Source organism: Metschnikowia bicuspidata (assembly GCF_001664035.1).
Source record: "Metschnikowia bicuspidata var. bicuspidata NRRL YB-4993 chromosome Unknown METBIscaffold_2, whole genome shotgun sequence".
Lineage (NCBI taxonomy): Eukaryota > Fungi > Ascomycota > Pichiomycetes > Serinales > Metschnikowiaceae > Metschnikowia > Metschnikowia bicuspidata.
In genome coordinates this window covers 2,488,873-2,506,579 of record NW_017387732.1, presented here as the reverse complement: position 1 = coordinate 2,506,579, position 17,707 = coordinate 2,488,873, and the positions used below count along the sequence as shown (strand labels likewise).

Below are 17,707 nucleotides of genomic sequence, written 5' to 3'. Positions count from 1 at the left end.
AATAGATCAGGTTTAAACAGAAACAAAGCATATAGAAGTATGAAATCGAAATTATGTAATACATCTACAAGACTTAAATATGAAAAGAAACTTTTCAATGCGGGATATAATAGTAGGGTCAATTATCGGCTTCACTATAGAGTCTATTGTTTTGAAATGTAGTCATCGGGTTGTGTGGAACACATGCCGTTCTGCCTTTACTATACGCCGTCCAAATATTTTGGAAAATAGAAAAATTTTGAGTGGTTGCAGTCTGTTCTATTTATGCAAGGCTAAACGACGCAGGAACCGCCTAATTCAGTCAGAATGGGGTGAAATTTTCAGGAGCAACGTTACAAATTACGAATGTGTCATTAAGAAAAGAAATAATTTGCGGGCTTTTCATTCATTGTATGCAGCGAATCGTGTAGAAGATTTTTTGATATTGTGCCTTTGGTTTTAACTCATCGCCACTAAAGTCTTTGGAGAAGAAACCTCAAATACGATGCAATAGGAAGTGTGACCTGGCTTGAAGCTCCTGGAGCAAAATGTCGTGATTTTTGAGACACATTGGATTCCAGAGACTCAAGTTATGACAGGGCTTATTTAGCTCTTCACGTCACAATTTTTGAAGCCAGCAGTATGTGAATTCTTGCAAAAAATGATTCTGAGCAGTAGGATACCTTATACCCGCTATATATGCTTGGAAATCATGTGTTCACACATATCTGTTTTGAAGAAGTTGAACTTACCCCACAACTGCCTAATGAAATGTCTGAGAAAAGTTCTTATTTCTAGGTGCTCTCAGAGAACTTCGCTTCAAGCAAAGCTCGCTAAAAACTTCAGACAGACTGCTACGAGAATATGAACCACGCCATGGGTTTGAACAATTCCTTGATTTAATGCAGGGACCACCAGTCTATAGTATGATATTTGTTGGCCTTTTCTGGCTCATCGCTTTGCACCTCGACCTTAGTTGTTCAACATGTGATTTTCTGAAAAAGCGCTTATGTATACCATCTCATTTCTCACTGAAGCACTTGTTTTAAAGTTAATAAATCCTCCTTTGTTTGGGGGTGCCGTAGTTTTAATAGATCAACCCGAAAGCAGGGTAGCCACCAAGGCAATTATGTAAAGTGTGACGAAAGTCAATTTTACATCAGGAGCAGCAACTCGTTCGACCCAAGGGAATTTGGCATTTAAGAGCCGCTAAAAGGTATAAGCGGCTCGAGACCCAAATAAGCCGAACGTCTCAGCTTGATGTGTTCATCGGCACAGATCACCCGAGAGCACATTTCACGCGTCGTTGATGTGTGAAAAACCGCAACAGAAAATCTACTGTGTAAGGTTAAATCCACAAACCAGGAAACTTCCCGTTATTGCGGCATAAATTGGCTGAAGCTTGCGCTATTACTCAAATCACCAAGTTCCTCAATGAAACCAATCTCGGGCCCTATCTAAAAGCGTGTGTGAAGACCTTGGGCCGTCACCTGGGTCCTCTTTTGTTTGCACCAGGTCCTCACTTTGCTGTTCTTGCTTCACCTCGTCCCCCAGTTCCTCTTCACTCCCACTTTGCGGTCCTTTACTTCTGATATTTCTCTGCCCTTCATGTTCGAGCTCTTCGATTTGCAAGCGGTCTTCTTCAGATGAGTGCTTCAATCTTTGATGTAGTGCGAGAGCCCGCTTGTTCTTGAAAGCCCGCATACATAGCGTGCATTTCAAGACCATATGTTCTTCCCTGTGCCGCTCAAGCAGAGCCATGTTTTTAAAAGTCTTCTGGCAGTCCGGGCACTGTTTCATGTTGTTGGGACAAATACTTTTATGGCTCTTGTAGTCCAGTTTTCTTTTGAACGACTGTGTACAGAGCTCACATTTAAAGAGTCGTTCCTTCGAATGCACGATTATGTGGGATGTGAGATGATCTTTGCGCTTGAACGCCATTTGGCACTGGTCACAGCGATACTTGAAATCATCGCTGGACTCGGCCTTTCCCAGAGGCTTTCCGAGAAGCAAGAAGTCTTTGCGAAGCTGGTCTTTGACCTCGTCATATTCTTTATGGAAGCACATGTGACTGTCCAAATAATCAAGCCGGTTTGCAGTCCAATCACAAAAACGGCACTTTAGTTTACGGGTTCCCCCATGTCCCTCAAGGTGCTTCATTAGCTGACTTTTATTTTTCACACGATGAGGACACTTACTGCATTCAAAGCTGAGGGTGTCAACTGAGGCCCTAGGCTTTTTGGTGCCTCTTTTTGTGGCTTCAATAGACACAGCAGACAGAGAGTCCTTATGTCCAAGATCGCCTGAGGCCATTGATTTTTCTTTCAGCTGCAATTGGTCATTTTTTTGTCCTTCGTTTCCCCGTGCTGGCCTGGCAATATCATTTGCATGCTTGGAATTTTGCTTCTTTTGGTTTATGGCGTCCGACGGAGGTCCTCCTGCGTCTTCTTCTTCACTTTCCAAAGATAAGAAAACGTCGTCTTCGCTGGATTCTTCACCTACTAGAATCATGGGCCGAGTGTAAATGCACTCTGTGTTTGGCGCGATATCGTAGCTATTGCCCTCTCCGTTGTTTCGCTGGGTAGCCATGTCTTGTGTGCAGCTGGCCATGGGCATGGGGCCAGAATTGTCATGTATGTCGTCGCTGTCTTCGCCATCAGAGTCACTGACTACTGGCCTGGCGATCTGCTTGCCCGTGTTGCTACCATTCTCCAGAGACGAGGGTGATGCCACGCTACTTTGCGGCTCCAGTTTGGTCATATTGGGGCCAGCGGAGCCATGGTCGTACAGAACGTTTACAGTGCTCCCAGGCTCCATTTTGATGCCATTCTCAACGCCGGGTTCCAGCTTGATTTCGCTCTTCACCGCCGGCGACTCGCGCCGGAAGTTGGTGGGTTCCTCATCTGAAGACTCGATCTCCAGACTGTCGATTATGATGGTCACGTTCCCCACCTCGCGAAAACGCCTTTCTTCTCGTGACCTGGTGCGGCGAGAAATGGCCTCTTTCTTTGCGGAGGCACCTCCTGGTTTCAGAAGCGGGCTTTGGTTGTGCCAAACTCTTCTTCTTTTTGTTTTTGGAGTCTGCATTTTTCCTCCGGTTTCGGACTCGAGGCCCGATTCATGGTCCAGTCCATGCTCCGGTTCTAGGTTCGGTTCATGGTCCGGTATATGGTTCGGTTCATAGTCCGGTTTCAGGTTCTGTTCATGTTCTGATTTCAGGCCCGATTCGAGGCCCGATTCTGGATTCGGCCCATGGCCCGATTCAAGGTCCGATTGGAGGTCCAGCTCGATCTTTGGTCTTGTGTAGTGTCTTGTGCTTGCTTCAAAACTCGAATCAGACATGAATTCGTCTTCTGCTTCCGACGTGCCACCGGTCGCCACAGGGACCCTAGGCAGTGAGTAGAACTGGGACGTCTGGTCAAAGTAGAAAGTGGCATGCTCCGACTGCCCGGCCAATTCGCCTGAGATGAGGTCTGGATCAGCCACAAAGAGAGTGGTGGGCGCAGCACTTTCCGTCAGAACCGAATCCTGAGACATGCTGCTGATTTGGCCTTATCGGTTTTCTTTTTTGTAGCTGGAGATCTACTTTCTAAGTCTGACGATGGTTGAATCTGTTTGGTGACCGCGCACGACAACGCCTGGGTACAGATACGTTGGTATTTCGAGAATGTTACAGCGGCCGGGGTCCGGGAAGAATGAATCCGGGGCCGGGCGAGATTTTATGATTTGAAACGTGGCTAGACGCGTTGGTGCTAATAAACGTACCTGGCCAACGGCGTCCTGCACACAGACCAACGGCGGTATGGGAACAATAGAGAGAGACGTGGACGAGAGAAATGGGCAAAGCCTGCAAAGTGTACGCATCGCGTTAGAGCTGTGTACACATCGCGTCAGAACTCGAGACTCAAAATTTGCAGCAATACAAAGAAACCACGCGTGGCAGGGCGGGCGATAAGCCCGGTCACGTGACCACGCCGTGACCGTGTCCGGGGGATGCTTTCAAGTGGATCTTGCCAGGGCTGGACTCCGTCACTGAGCCGACCCTGCTCTGAGACTGTTGCGGCTCATTTGATGAAGCCGGGATTTTCGTTGCGGGTGCAAAATTCGCTGTCTGAGAAAGTGCGCCTCTATGCTAGAACCATACTGGCGACAAAGGCGGTAATACACAGCCGAGAACCAGAATTACTTGTGTGTTTTATTACCGCCTGAAAGAATATTGTTTATTTGGCTGGTCTGCCTCCCGGTTTTTCAGGTAAGGGATATGTGCAAGTCAATTGGTGGACAGCCGTTGCTCATATTACCGAAAATGAGCATACAACAAACAACGCTGATTTGTAGCCGATATACGAATCTGGATGAGAGGATATCCGTCGTGTGGTCTCGGGAAGACTCTTCGTTGTACTTGGTGCCTAGGCGGAGTGCATGCAGCCTGCCGGGCGTGGTTCCCCATATCCCCAGACCAGGCAGTCTACAAAAGTTGATCACGGCACGTAGCTGCTCAAAATATACAAAATACAACTACACTGACACTCGACTAGCGGCGGGGAGTCTGGTTCCTCTACAGCGCCTCAGCACGTGAGAGCACGCTTGCAAACCCGGCCTGTATCGGCCAAAAGCCACAGCGTCGCGCCTGAGGCGGGAGGTTTCTGTAAGATGCATTCGTCAGGCATATCCACATACATTCACCTGCAAGCCCGACTTGGGGATCTACTCGACATCGTCGAACTTCTCACCAGCAACCAAGTCGGGGATGTCGTCCTCGCCAGCACCGCCCGCGTTCAACTCAGTGGGCGCCTTGCCGGCCTGGATCTGCTCGGCCAAGTTTCTCAAGACGTCCAAGTTCTCGGCACCCAAGTGAGGCAAGATGTTTGGGATCAACTGCGTGATGTCCTTCTCTTGTGGGTAGCCGGAGAAAGCGAAGGTGTTGGAGGCAGACGCAGCCTGCACCCCGACTCTGGGGAAGTGCAAGACCTTGCCGTCGTCCTTGAAGAAGTTGGCCTCCTCGACATTCTCCACCTTGATGGCCTTGAACTTGCCCAAGGTCTCCATCAACTTGACGTCGTCGCTCTCGGACTTGACCTTCTTGGCCTTGACTCTGGCACCGCCGACCTTTCTTGGGCCTGCCTTCTGCAACTTGGCTAATTTCTCTTGGTCAATGGGCATTTTTTGTTTTCGTGTGATTTGTCAGATCTGATAGAAGGCAGGGCCGGATTGGGGTGCGGGTGCTTGCCTGGAAAATTTCTCGACGCTTTGGGCGCCGGCACGACCCTCGCCAGGCGGCCGGGGCGCTCGCCCGGTCACGTGACCGCTGGTCCCCCGGCTCTCCCATGCTTCACCCAGCGGCGGCACGGCCCCAGTGGGTGGCCACGACGTCCGGTTCTTTTTCTGAATTCAGCGCTTGGCGCCGAAAGTCTGGCCATTCCCCGCCCCGAGTCTCGGAAGCGCTTTCTTGGTGGCTCTGCAAGAGAAATACAATGAGCTGGGCAAGCGAGGTCCGCGGCCCGTCGAGCAAAACACGCCATTGGCCGGAAGTCACGCTGCGCAAAAGGGCCCCAAATACAAGGAACCGTGAGCGAGCCGCTGGATATGAACGAGCCGTTGGGTGCCATAAACGAGCCGTTGGATGGCGGCACCGGTCCCGGCGTAATTTCGCGGAGCTCCATAGTGCGCGCGCGAATCTCGCTTCCCCATACTTTCCGCATCGCTGCGGCACCTGAGGCCCATCAGCGAAACACCACACGGCGGACTTTCCCACTTTTTTCGCCAGCAACCATCCATTCCAAGCGACCCCACGACATGTCCCGCCCCCTTTCCGCCGAGGAGCTCCTTCTGCGCGAGCTCGAGGCCGCCAAGCCGCGCTTTCTCTCGCGCAAAAAGCGCACCAAGCTCAGGCAGGAAGCCAGCCGGGAGGACCCGTCCAAAGAGGGGTCCCCGGCACCCGCCGGGCGGCAGCAGGCCGCCCCGGACGACGCCGCGGAGGCCGCCCCGGAGCCGGCGCACAAGCGGCGGAAGACGCCGACCGGCACGTACGCGTTGTCGTGGGACTCCGACGACGACACGGCAGGCGCGTTCCAGCCGTTGGTAGAGGTCGACGCGGCACACCCGGAGGCCGACAGCGCGGCGGTGCCCGGGGCCCACTGGTCGCAGAAACCGCTTCTGGCCATGACGGCGCGCGACTGGCGCATCTTCAAGGGCGAGTTCAACATCACGTCCAAGGGCAAGGACATTGCGCCCCCGCTCCGGCGGTGGGCCGAGGAGCCGCTTCTCCCGGCGCGGTTGCGGGACGTCGTGGAGCACGAGCTCCGGTACACGGAGCCGACGCCCATCCAGCGGGCAGCGGTGCCCGTGGCGTTGCGGAGCCGCGACGTGGTGGGCGTCGCCGAGACCGGGTCCGGCAAGACACTCGCGTTCCTCGTCCCCATGTTGGCGTACCTCTTGAACATCGAGGACGCGTACATGCAGCACGAGCACGCGCAGGAGAGCAACCACAACAGGGCGCTAGCGTTGGTGCTCGCGCCCACGCGCGAGTTGGCGCTCCAGATCGCGGCGGAGGCGGAGAAGATGGCGCGCGTCTTGGGCTTGAGCGTGGTCGCCGTCATCGGCGGCCACCAGTACGAGGAGACGGTGCACTCGCTCCGCCGCGGCGTGCACATTGTGGTGGCCACGCCCGGCCGCTTGGTGGACTCCTTGGAGCGGGGCATCGTCAGCCTCTCGCGGTGCTACCACCTCACGATGGACGAGGCGGACAAGATGATCGACATGGGCTTCGAGAAGCCGCTCCGGCAGATCCTCCTGTACTTGCCCGGGCGCGAGCAGCTCGCGGGCCTGCTCGACGGGCGCATTTTCCGCGTGGCCAAGCGGCTGAGCCTCATGTTCACGGCCACGCTCTCGCCGGCCATCGAGAAGATCACCCAGCAGTACTTGAGCCTGCCCGCGTACCTCTTCGTGGGCGGCGCGGGCGAGCTGGTGGCCAGCATCCGCCAGACCTTCGACTACCTCGGCAAGGCGCCCGCCGACAGGCAGGCCGAGGACAGCGGGCGCGTGGCGCGGCTCGTCAGGCTCCTCCAGGCACACCGCCAGCGCGGCGCGTTCTCCGTGGTCGTCTTCGCCAACTACAAGACCGTGGTGGAGCACGTGGCGGACGCGCTTGCGGCCGCGGCGGTGGGCCCCGTGGCCGTGCTCCACGGGTCCAAGAGCCAGGAGGCCCGCGAGCGGGCCATCGACGCGTTCCGGGCGCGCGCCGTGCTGGTGTTGGTCGCCACGGACGTGGCCGCACGGGGCATCGACGTGCCGCACGTGTCGATGGTGGTCAACTACCAGATGAGCGGCCGCTTCGAGGACTACGTGCACCGGATCGGGCGCACGGGGCGCGCCGGGCGCGAGGGCCTCAGCCACACGTTTGTGGACGACGGCGACGGCGCCACGTTCGCCCCCTTGCGGCGGTTTCTCCAGAAGGGCGGCGGCCGCGTGCCGGAGTGGCTTCTGCGCAGGGACGGCGGCGGCTAGGCCTCGTCGTCGCTGGCGTAGCCGGCGAGGAACGGCGGCGGCGGGGCCGTGGCGGAGGGTGCTGTCCCGTTCAGAGGGGTCTGGAGGGGTGTCCTGTTCAGAGGGGTCTTTGCCAGAGGTGTCTCATTCAGAGGGGTCTTTCCCAGATGTGTCTCATCCAAAGGAGTCTTTCCCAGATGTGTCTCATCCAAAGGAGTCTTTCTCAGATGTGACCCATCCAAAACAGTCTTTGCCAGAGGTGTCTCATCCAAAGGAGCCTTTCTCAGATGTGTCTCATTCAAAGGAGTCTTTGCCAGAGGTGTCTCATCCAAAGGAGTCTTTCTCAGATGTGACCCATCCAAAACAGTCTTTGCCAGAGGTGTCTCATCCAAAGGAGTCTTTCTCAGATGTGACCCATCCAAAACAGTCTTTGCCAGAGGTGTCTCATCCAAAGGAGTCTTTCTCAGAAGTGACCCATCCAAAGGAGTCTTTCTCAGAAGTGTCTCACCCAAAACAGTCTTTCCCAGAAGTGGCCCATCCAAAGGAGCCTTTCCCCGGGCCGTCTTGGCCAGGGCCGGGCCCACCCGCCTCAACCCCTGCATGGCAGCCACGCGGGACGCTCCCAAGAGCCCCGAGCGGCCCCCAGCGGCCGCGGCCTGCTCCCCCTCGCAGGCCCTCTCCGGCGCCTGGCGCCGCTTGCTCTGCGGCGGCTCCGCCACGCCCGCCAAGAGCCGCTTGACCGTGGCCACGGCCTCGGCCTCCACCGCGCGCTGCGCCTGCTGCTGCGCGCGCGGGTCCGGGTCCTCGTTGGCCCACCGGAGCGTGAGCACGTCGGTGCCGTCGAGCGTCTGCCCGTCCATGGCCTCGCGCGCAAACTCCGCCTCGGCCTCCAGCCGGAAGCTGACGAACGCGCACTGCCGGGCGGCGAGCACGCGGATCTGGTCCACGGCGCCAAACTCCAGGAACTGGCGGTGGAGCCGCGCCTGCACGCGGTCGTCCACGTGGGCCCCGGCCACGTACAACGTGCGGTTGTGGCGCCGCAACAGCCCGGCGCCGCGCGTGTCGTCGCGGTCCGCCGCGGCCTTGTCCCGCCCGAAGCAGTCCTGCGTCGGCACGCGCCGGTCGCCGGCCTGCGGGAGCCGGTGGAGATACGGGCACTTGCGCCCGCGGTAGCAGCAGCCGCGGGCGAAGAAGAGGCAGATCGGGCTCGAGCCGTCGGCGCCGCGCGTGGCGCCGGCGTCGCGCGGGACGTCCACGCGGAACGCCCGCCGGGCGGTGCCGCGGGCGGTGCTGTCGCCGCCGGCCCATTTCAAGTACCAGAGGTTGAACGTGTGGCCGCTCTGGGGCGGCTTGTCGTCGTCGGGGATGGCGTCCGCGTCGACCTGGAGCCGGGCGTACTTGCGCGGGTTCATGGTGTTGTCGTGGGAGCTGGAAGGGCGGTGTTTTGCGGGACGAACGGGCCGTTGGCGTGGGTTCTAGAGGGCTTTGGGGGAGGGGGAGGAACCGCGTGGTGAGGTCAGTGCGAAGCCTGGGGCCTGGGGCCTGGGGCCTGGGGCCTGGGGCCTGGGGCCTGGGGCGCATCGCCAGCGTTCTGCAGAGAGCCCGCGCGGCCGGCTCGCCCCATCCAGCCACGGGCATTTCAGGGGACTACGGGAGAAAAACAGAGGGCAGTTGTGTTGCGGCCGGGTCATGCCCTGTGGATATTGGGCGGGCGGAAATATTTGCCGGGCGATAATTTGGGCGGGCGATAATTTGGGCGGGCGATAATTTGGGCGGGCGGTAATTTGGGCTGGGCAGAAGTATTGGCTGGGCAGAAATATGGCGCGGGCGGAAATATGGCGCGGGCGGTGGTTATGCCGCTGGCCTGGGCACCATCGGCCGCGGGCCCGCTGGGTTTTTCTCCAGGGCCAGCGCCGAGTCCCAGCGCGCGGGCGTCCTGGCCCTGGCGGGGCGGCTCCATTTTTTTTTTTTTCTTTGGCTGCGGCCTACGAGATGGAAGCGGCCTGGTGCTCGATGACGGCGCCGGGGAAGAATCAGAATGGGTGCCTGCTGCGGCCCAGAAAATAATACAAAAGACACGCAGCAGGCCCAGAAAATAATACAAAAGACACCCCGCCGATGGTCACTGTTCCTTCGCCTCTGCTCGAGTTTTTGCTGGGTCGGTATGTAAGGATCGCCATGGCTTTGACAACCACTGCTATGTTTAGTACTGATTTCACTTAGTTGTGGTGATGTCTATGTTTGTTCAGTAGGCCCGGACGGGGGAGGACTTGTGTATATCTTCGAACGTATTTCAACTTGTTTCCATTTCCTTGACTTTAGATTGCCAGTAAATGAACTGAAGAGTCAATTGTTACATTTTGACACCAGAGTATGCATATACTTGAACTGAATTTTTGAATTGGTGCGGGATACTTTACCTAATTAATATAAAGTATGTCCACAGAAAACTAAATTGATGAGTACATTCAATTAAATAACAAATATATTTCATATTATTTCAATATATATTAACATCTGACGTATAAATTCTAGTGATATAACTATAATATACTCCGCTCCCAGGGTACTACATAAAGATATAATAATAGAAGTGGAAGTAGAAGTAGAAGTGGAAGTAGAAGTAGAAGTAGAAGTGGAAGTAGAAGTGGAAGTGGAAGTGGAAGTAGAAGTGGAAGTAGAAGTGGAAGTGGAAGTGGAAGTGGAAGTAGAAGTGGAAGTAGAAGTGGAAGTGGAAGTGGAAGTAGAAGTGGAAGTAGAAGTGGAAGTGGAAGTGGAAGTAGAAGTAGAAGTGGAAGTAGAAGTGGAAGTAGAAGTGGAAGTAGAAGTAGAAGTGGAAGTAGAAGTGAAAGACAATCAGAATTGGAATTATAATAACTACATGTATTTAAGAGTGTGATATTCCTATAATTACCATCATCTAATAATTCTCGATGGCTTGACGCCTGGCCACTCCTCTTGTATTGACTTCCCTTTCTCTGGTCTTTCCTCTGGTTTCCCTCTGGTTTCCCTCTGGTCTTCCCTCTGGTCTTCCCGGCATGCACCTGGCACCCTAAATCCCGCCAGAGCCCCAAAATCCATGCTGGCCCGGGCATGGGCCAGAGGGCCTGGCTTATGTTCCTTTTTTGTCAGAACACAGGCAGACAGAAAACACCCTTCAACTGGCTGGTCAGATCAAACAACCAGAACTTCCTTTTTCTGATCACACCAAAGACGTTTGGCCGCTGACCGCAAGCTTGGGGGATGAGGGTATGTTCTCTATTCATACTCCCAACACAATAGGTCCTGGTTCACTCAGCAAGAAACTCCAAAGTAAACCCCTCCGATCCGGAATGCAATGACAGCTCATTTCGTCAGGCGTGCCGCTGTTCGCTCCCAAAAATAGAGCCCGAGTCCAAATCTCTAGCTGCTGGCTTGATGCAACGCCTCCGGGAAAGCCCGTCTTGCTCCTCGGTTGTCAGGGGCTGCTTGGCCACGCCTCTTTCTAAGATTTCGGGCTTTCTTGAAAAAGGCCTTTGGGTGCAAAATTCCGGCCCATTCTAGGACACGTTTCTTCTCAACTGTCACAGCCACAAACGTCGGCTATTCTCGCTCTTCGATTCGAAGCACAGGTTGTTCTTGCGTCAGAATGCTCCTGAAATCACCCGTCCAGAGCCCTGCACCCCAAGCATCATTGGGGAGACCCACGTAAATCTCACCATCGGAAATCTCCACCACCTTAAAGCTATATGCTTTAGCAAAATACCTTGAGGCTCACCTTGTGTGAGGACACCTCAAACTCGCTGACAAGGGGCGTGGTGCTAATCGCTCCACGACACCCAAGTACTCAATTCCAGAAGGAAATTCGAAACGACCTTGCTCAACTATAAGTCTTTTAGAGGATCTTAATTATCTTGTTAGCAATAAAAAGGCTGTTCTGAATACCAAACAGATAGGTCTTCTGCTGTATTTCCGTGCAGCAAATCCAGGAGGACTTCTCTGTGATGCAGACCTTCGAAAACGAGGGACCTTGTTTTGCTTAGAAGCATTGCCTCTGCAAACCTCGCAGCGATTGAAGATCAAATCAAAGAAATGTCAAACTCGACAATTCCCTCAAAACTTCCCGTGATTATTTCAGTTTGGGCCATTTTTGTGGATATATTTTGAAAGGCCACGTGAAGACACTGGTGTGAATGGTTTTGATGCAAAACTTCGATTTATTCCGCATCCAGTGAAGTGCCTTTGGAGCATTTCACCGCTCTCCAACTTCACGAAGACCACAACACAAAATTCTGCTTGATGACCACCAGATGCGTCTGCCCGGTTAAGGTAAACCATTGTGTGGTCCAATGTGGGCATTCGAGATGCTTTCTGAGTCTAATGTTCATTTGGTCATGCATTTTTTTGAGGATGCAGATAATCCGATACGAAACTGATTGTATCTAGTGTTGCGTTGATTCAAATGTCCCACGCCCATGTATTCTGCGTGTCCCAAGCATATCCAGTAAAAAAGAGTCTGTGAACTTGATGCAAATTTGATTTGATATTCATGGACTCTTTCGGGTGCTGACCCTAACTTGCACCGATATATTTAGCCTGTGCAAGCAATATAATGTCCACGTCGAAGAGAGTTCGAAGTAAAATTTCCAAAACTGCCGTCTTCACAATCCGTATTGCGTTCTCTGCTTGAAGATGGTATTTGGGTGTGCTTCAGTAAGCTGCCTTTGATCAGTTCCCGAACGACTCTTTTGGCTTCAGAAGAGCCACTTCGGAGATGTTCCCACAGCTCATAAGCCGCTCATCCAATGTTCTAAATAATAAACATTTTTGATGCGTGTGGCTGTCTTTGCAGGTCTCCCGCTGAGACTGAGCTAAACTTCCTTGTCGAATCAAATGTTCTTCGCCCTGCCAACCTCTATACCAACTCCAGTCGATGGAACAGCCGGTGGTTCTACGTAAAGATACGAAAACACAGCTACAACAACGGATATATCCGGCCAATCTCTTTGATTCGCATAGAGCCAATCAATCGTACAATCCAAGCATAATTTCGACCGGGAAGCTTCTGGAAATGACCCCACTGGGTGAATGACATCATCGAACTCATTGACTCGCTGTATTACTGGGCCCTGACAACAACAAATGTGAGGGCATCTTAATTTGGCACGCCTCTACTCAGAGTCAAATTTAGCGAGGGTGGACACGTAGAACGGCGAGGGTTACTACGGACTGCGGAACAATATATGGCCCGGGCTTTCCGATAGTCCAGAGACCGCCAATTCATCAAACTGCTCAGTTTACCTGTTTGCACCAGAGCTCTGATCTAGCCTCATCAGTTCAGTGAAGAATTGGTATTCTTTGATGAGACATGGCTAGTTTTTTGCCCCTACAATTTTCGCTGCAGCGTCTTTCACTCCATGAAGAGTCCATCACATGTTCACCATGGGCTGAATTTATTGGCCCGCCTAGGGTAGATGAACGGGCTATTTCATGCCACCTGCGGTACCAGCTTGCTGAGGAAGAATGAGGATGCCGTGAAACATGATTTCGTAGATGTTACGAGCCAAATGATTACACGGGTCATACCGGGCTCTTGGTGGCCAAAAGCTGTTGATGGGCGAGGGTCTGCAGCTAATTGACATTCAAGAAGATAGAAGAAAACATACGATTTCGAGCGACAGGATGCCCAGAACAACAAACTCTAATTCCAGGCGGGCCTAGGAAAGAGCAACGTCTGAGTTTGGGCCCACTAGCGCTGCAGGCGGCCGCACTTTGCTACGTTTGTCGGGGCAGTTTATTTCAAAGCCCAGGACCAATACCCATATGCTCGCTAGGAACAAGCGTCGTCAACAAGCCGGCTGCTCGCACAACGCGCTGGGTCCCCAGAGAACAAGCCAAGAAAACACGCGGCATTGTTCGGGGGTGGGAGTTTATAGAATGTGGTCTCCAAACCATCATCACTACAAGGACAAGACGTGGTCTATTGTTGGCAGACTGTGCATAGCAGTAATGCGCGGCATTCAATTAGACTTTTCCCATCGCAATTTCCCCAATGCGGCAATAAGTGAATGGGGAAGGCCGTGGAGTTGACTGAGGCCACGGGTCCCCGAGCATATCCTAGATTCCGAATATTTCACAGTGGCGATATTTTACAGTGACCATGTTTCATAGTAGTGGCAGTGCATCACAGTGTGACGGTAATTGTAAGGAGATAGTTATATTATTTCGTACTTAGAAGTTATATTATTTCGTACTTAGAACGTAGCAAGCATGGCTCCCAGAGCCTTCCTACAAGACGTTGACGGCAAAAGAGAAACCGACCAAAGCGGCAATGGCAGCACCCTTCTTCCAGCTGGCGGCAACAGCCTCGGCGCCCGACGAGGCCGTGCTTGACGAGCTCGAGTTGCCAGAGGCAGACGAGTCAGACATCATGCTAGACATCGTGGACGACATCATGTCCGACATGTCAGACATGGACGTCATCATGGACATGTCGGACATGTCGGACATGGAGGTCATCATGGAAGAGTCCATCATCATGGAAGAGTCCATCATCATGGAAGAGTCCATCATCATGGAAGAGTCCATCATCATGGAAGAGTCCATCATCATGGAAGAGTCCATCATGTCTGTCATGGAAGAGTCCATCATGTCGGTCATAGAAGACATGTCGGTCATGAAAGACATGTCGGTCATGGAAGACATCATGTCGGTCATCGTGGACATGTCAGTCAACTCGGTCATCGAGGAAACCATGGACATAATATCGGACATTTTATTAGGCTTAGTGTGTGAAGTGACTGGAGGCTGAAGTGAACGAAGGAAAAGTTCAATTTACAGAATAAATTCCCAGTCCGAGGTGGGGCGACCACGTCAAGCATTTTATATCTGGGGCCGCAGCCGGCAGCAGCAACCCAGCCCGGGGCCCTGCGTTGCTGTTTCCATAGGGCCGCCCCATTATGTCATGGCCGCCCCACTATGTGCAAAAATCCGCACCCAGCAACTTCTAGCACCTCGTGCGAGAATGTGCAAGAGGCCTGCCGCCTGCATGCCCCGCCGCTAGAGATCTACGCCTCGTGCCGTTTTCAACATTCGTAAACTATGGGCGCCTTCTCTCCACACGCCAAGTGTGGGGAAATCCTATTGGGCCGGCGGACCGGCCGCAAAATAGCAAGGCCGCCAGGGCTGCCGCAAACCGTGCCTGCCCGTTGCACGTGACAGAAAGGCCGAAATGCCAACAAAAGCTCCGGGGACACTCTGCCTTTTTTTTTGGGGCGGAAACAGGTGTATGAAGGAGCGGAGAAACTCTTGCGGGCGCAGCAGTTGGACTACGGCTTTAGACGTGGTCCGGGTCTCGTGCAGGCACGATAGTGCGCTGCGCTTCTGCTTCATCTCTAAATGCGCGTCTTGCTTGCTGAGTGGGTTTTTCCCCTTGCTTCTTTCGCCTCTCGCCGCCGCGATTGGGGAACGCCTGCCCACGACATAAGCTTTCCATGTGGGCAATTGCAACATGGCAATTTTGTTGCCGAATGCGGCCAAGCTTGCTCGCCGGAAATGCGCCCCCGGAAAATCCTCCTGCCCCTATGTACCTCAGACAGGCATTGCGACAAATGCGACGCTTGCGATGTCTGCGATAATTGCTCAGCCAATCGGGAGAATTTGGCCCTTTTCTTTTGGCCAGATCTACACAGCGGTGAGGCTCGCGTGGTGATGGAACCAGATCTCGAGGCCCGCGGGCCTGTGTGGTTTGCAATAATTTTAGGGGTTTTTTGCCCGCGTATCCTGGGCATGGCTCTTTGGAATTCCTGGCAGTGCGCAGGCAATTAGTGGGAAGACTTTCGGAAAGAGCCCGACATGTATTTTTATTTTTTTGTTCATTTAGCCTGGTCCTTATCAAGGCATGCCCGATGTGGGGTGTGCCCTTGTGACTGCATTATGCTTCATGGCCAGTTAAATGCTTTTCCGGCAGAATCATGCTATTCTGGCCAGACCAATGTAATCGTAGCACCGACGCTGCTTTGCCCTTGTCTTTTCAGTATAGAATTAAAGACTCATAATTCCATGGTGATGGCCCGGTAGAAGCAGGTCCGGGCCCGCGTGGCAAGCCTATTAGATACTTAATTGCTCACGGACTTCCTAATTCGGACGCTACCGAGGTTTCGGACACCAGCCCGAATTTCTCGACATTGAGTTGAAATAGCACTGTGGAAATCCCAGGCTAATTTTGGAAATGCCCTAACACAATGCCTCCAGGCAAGTGAAGTGGTGGTATGCCAGTAAGTTCGTTCTTGCGCCACATAGCCTCGCTGGCTGGCCTGAGTCCAGCTGCGAAATGGGATCTCCTCATAACCATTGCCGAATTCGGGACCACGGCAGTTTCGGGTTCATCGGCTGATCAGAAGTCAAGCAGCACAACTGCGGGTTCTAGGCCAATATACGGTCCGCTACACAGGCACCTCTACGCATGAATGGCTTGAATTGGAGGCCAAGGAACCTTATTAGGTCCAGCTTTTGAGGTGGCTCCAGGGCACATGTTGATGTTTGGCCAAAGCAAAGATTGCAATTCTTTTCCATGGCCAAGTCTACTCCCTTGAACTAAAAACTGGTTTCATATTCTGGTATAGATCACTAACACAACGTTAGTGGATGGGGACAACTGATGAGAGACGATGGGCTATACATGCATGGGGTCCAATAAGTATCATTGGGCTTGGCGCTCTAGAAACGCCTTAAAAGGTGAAGTCAATGTGCAAACAAGACAAGTCACACCAGTGGCTGAGGTAATTTAAGCTATGGCAAGAGTGGTGCATGAGTGGTAGATACTCCAGGCCCAGTGCTTGAAAGGTGTGTAGTGACGCTGTGTAATTATCAGTCAAAGCATAGACCCTCGGAGGCATGTCTCATCATGTGACGAAAACACTCATGGCACGATGGATGGGACCTTTCAGAATGGTCCCCTCTTTCATAATTCCATCGTACGCTATGCATGGCAGCGACATAAACGCATACAGTTCCTGCTCAAACCTGTCTTTTGAAACACAGATCCGAAAATGATATTAAACAGTCGCCTCGAATATACTTGATCCTAGCTGCTCAATACATTGCATAAAAGGGCCGGGGTATGACGTGGAATTTCACAGTAAAATGACTAAAAGGTGACACCCCGTAAGCAAAATAACCTTGGGGACCACATGAAACATCTAGACAGTTCTCAATTGCATGAGGTTGTGTATAAGATCCAAAGATGGGTCGTCCTTCTGATGATTGAAACATCGTTTCTATTCTCCAGCGATTTGAGGCTTATTCCTGGGGGGCCCTTCATGATGTGTTGAGAGATGAAGCAACTCAGTTGCAATGCATCATACATGTCTTGTCAACTTTTCTCGGAATTCTTCCCTCAGAGTTCACATTTCAGCCAATCTCACTAAATCATTAAAGACTTCATCTCAGTCTAGAGTGATTTAACTGGATTGTTTCGTATCATCTTTTAGACTTTTCACTGCGGATTCAACGAGAACTTTCAACCGCTAAAACTTTCAAGGTTATGGACAGCAAAACAATGTGCACAAGATCTGTGCCCACCTCGGGCGGGTTTCTGGATTCGCTTCTTGCAATACCAAGGCTCCCTACATTCGGCTTTTCATGGGCCAGGAAAAGCATCTTGTAAAACCAGAGACTTTTGAGTGTCTGACACAGTTAATTCTTTACCTTTGGAGTATGTGAACAACCACGAGTTAACTAACCAATACTTAATCAAGCATCATGACTATCGAAATACCGTCCTTGCAGATGGTGGCATCCCCAACATTCAGTTTTCAATATAGCTGCAGGAACACCATAAAATGATCCCATGGACTCAACCTCATAGTGGCTTGGAGGAAATCACTGCTTCACTTCATTCTATTCATGATCTTCCACCAAACTAGCATGGGCGTTCTCAGGGTCACGTGACAGGTTTTTGGACCACCATAAGCATCTTTATTTCGCCTGAATTCAGACAGATCGACACTGGCTACAAGATTCTTCAAACTTTCCTATTAATTCTGAAGCCACCTTCAAAACCCACGCAGCCAGAACAATCCGATCAATCACACCGAATAAATGGGCCGACGATGCTGTGTGCAGTCCCGGCTGGTTCGGGCGAGCATTACGTGAACAGCTTGGTCAGATTTCACCTCTTTTGCAAAGCACAAAGTACACCACACATTCGGACTTCGACTGTCAATCCGCGTGTTTTCTGGTAAGCTTCGCAGGGGAAATCGCC

The 17,707-nt window shown here is 52.6% G+C and overlaps 5 protein-coding genes across 5 annotated transcripts; 1 reads left to right on the top strand and 4 right to left on the bottom strand.

The window, feature by feature from the left end:
* Nucleotides 1–1,410: 1,410 nt before the first annotated feature.
* On the bottom strand, nucleotides 1,411–3,516 carry METBIDRAFT_11432 (uncharacterized protein; the record flags this gene model as incomplete). The annotated part of the gene is made up of 1 exon (XM_018853982.1): nucleotides 1,411–3,516. One exon carries the CDS (start codon nucleotides 3,514–3,516, stop codon nucleotides 1,411–1,413), a length of 2,106 nt encoding a protein of 701 aa, XP_018713115.1.
* Nucleotides 3,517–4,686: 1,170 nt separating this feature from the next.
* Nucleotides 4,687–5,142, bottom strand: EGD1 (Egd1p; the record flags this gene model as incomplete). Its single annotated transcript, XM_018857163.1, has 1 exon — nucleotides 4,687–5,142. One exon carries the CDS (start codon nucleotides 5,140–5,142, stop codon nucleotides 4,687–4,689), a length of 456 nt encoding a protein of 151 aa, XP_018713114.1.
* Nucleotides 5,143–5,775: 633 nt separating this feature from the next.
* Nucleotides 5,776–7,485, top strand: METBIDRAFT_39457 (mRNA splicing protein; the record flags this gene model as incomplete). Its single annotated transcript, XM_018857145.1, has 1 exon — nucleotides 5,776–7,485. One exon carries the CDS (start codon nucleotides 5,776–5,778, stop codon nucleotides 7,483–7,485), a length of 1,710 nt encoding a protein of 569 aa, XP_018713113.1.
* A 656-nt stretch (nucleotides 7,486–8,141) lies between these two features.
* Nucleotides 8,142–8,876, bottom strand: METBIDRAFT_38726 (uncharacterized protein; the record flags this gene model as incomplete). Its single annotated transcript, XM_018857039.1, has 1 exon — nucleotides 8,142–8,876. A coding segment is annotated over one exon (735 nt), but the record flags the coding sequence as incomplete, so codon positions are not given.
* A 4,756-nt stretch (nucleotides 8,877–13,632) lies between these two features.
* On the bottom strand, nucleotides 13,633–14,529 carry METBIDRAFT_163552 (uncharacterized protein). The gene is made up of 2 exons (XM_018854637.1): nucleotides 13,954–14,529; nucleotides 13,633–13,908 (listed from the first exon to the last, which is right to left on the bottom strand). The coding sequence occupies exons 1-2, from the start codon at nucleotides 14,215–14,217 to the stop codon at nucleotides 13,732–13,734; spliced, it is 441 nt and encodes a 146-aa protein (XP_018713111.1). The 5' UTR covers nucleotides 14,218–14,529; the 3' UTR covers nucleotides 13,633–13,731.
* Nucleotides 14,530–17,707: the final 3,178 nt, after the last annotated feature.

What these genes read in the sequence shown, in the direction of transcription:
- METBIDRAFT_163552 (XM_018854637.1), bottom strand. Translation starts at nt 14,217, where the DNA reads ATGTCCGATATTATGTCCATGGTTTCCTCGATGACCGAGTTGACTGAC. An exon ending in ACTCTTCCATGATGACCTCC is followed by an intron (nt 13,909 to 13,953) that starts ATGTCCGACATG and finishes TCCATGTCTGAC; the next exon opens with ATGTCGGACATGATGTCGTC.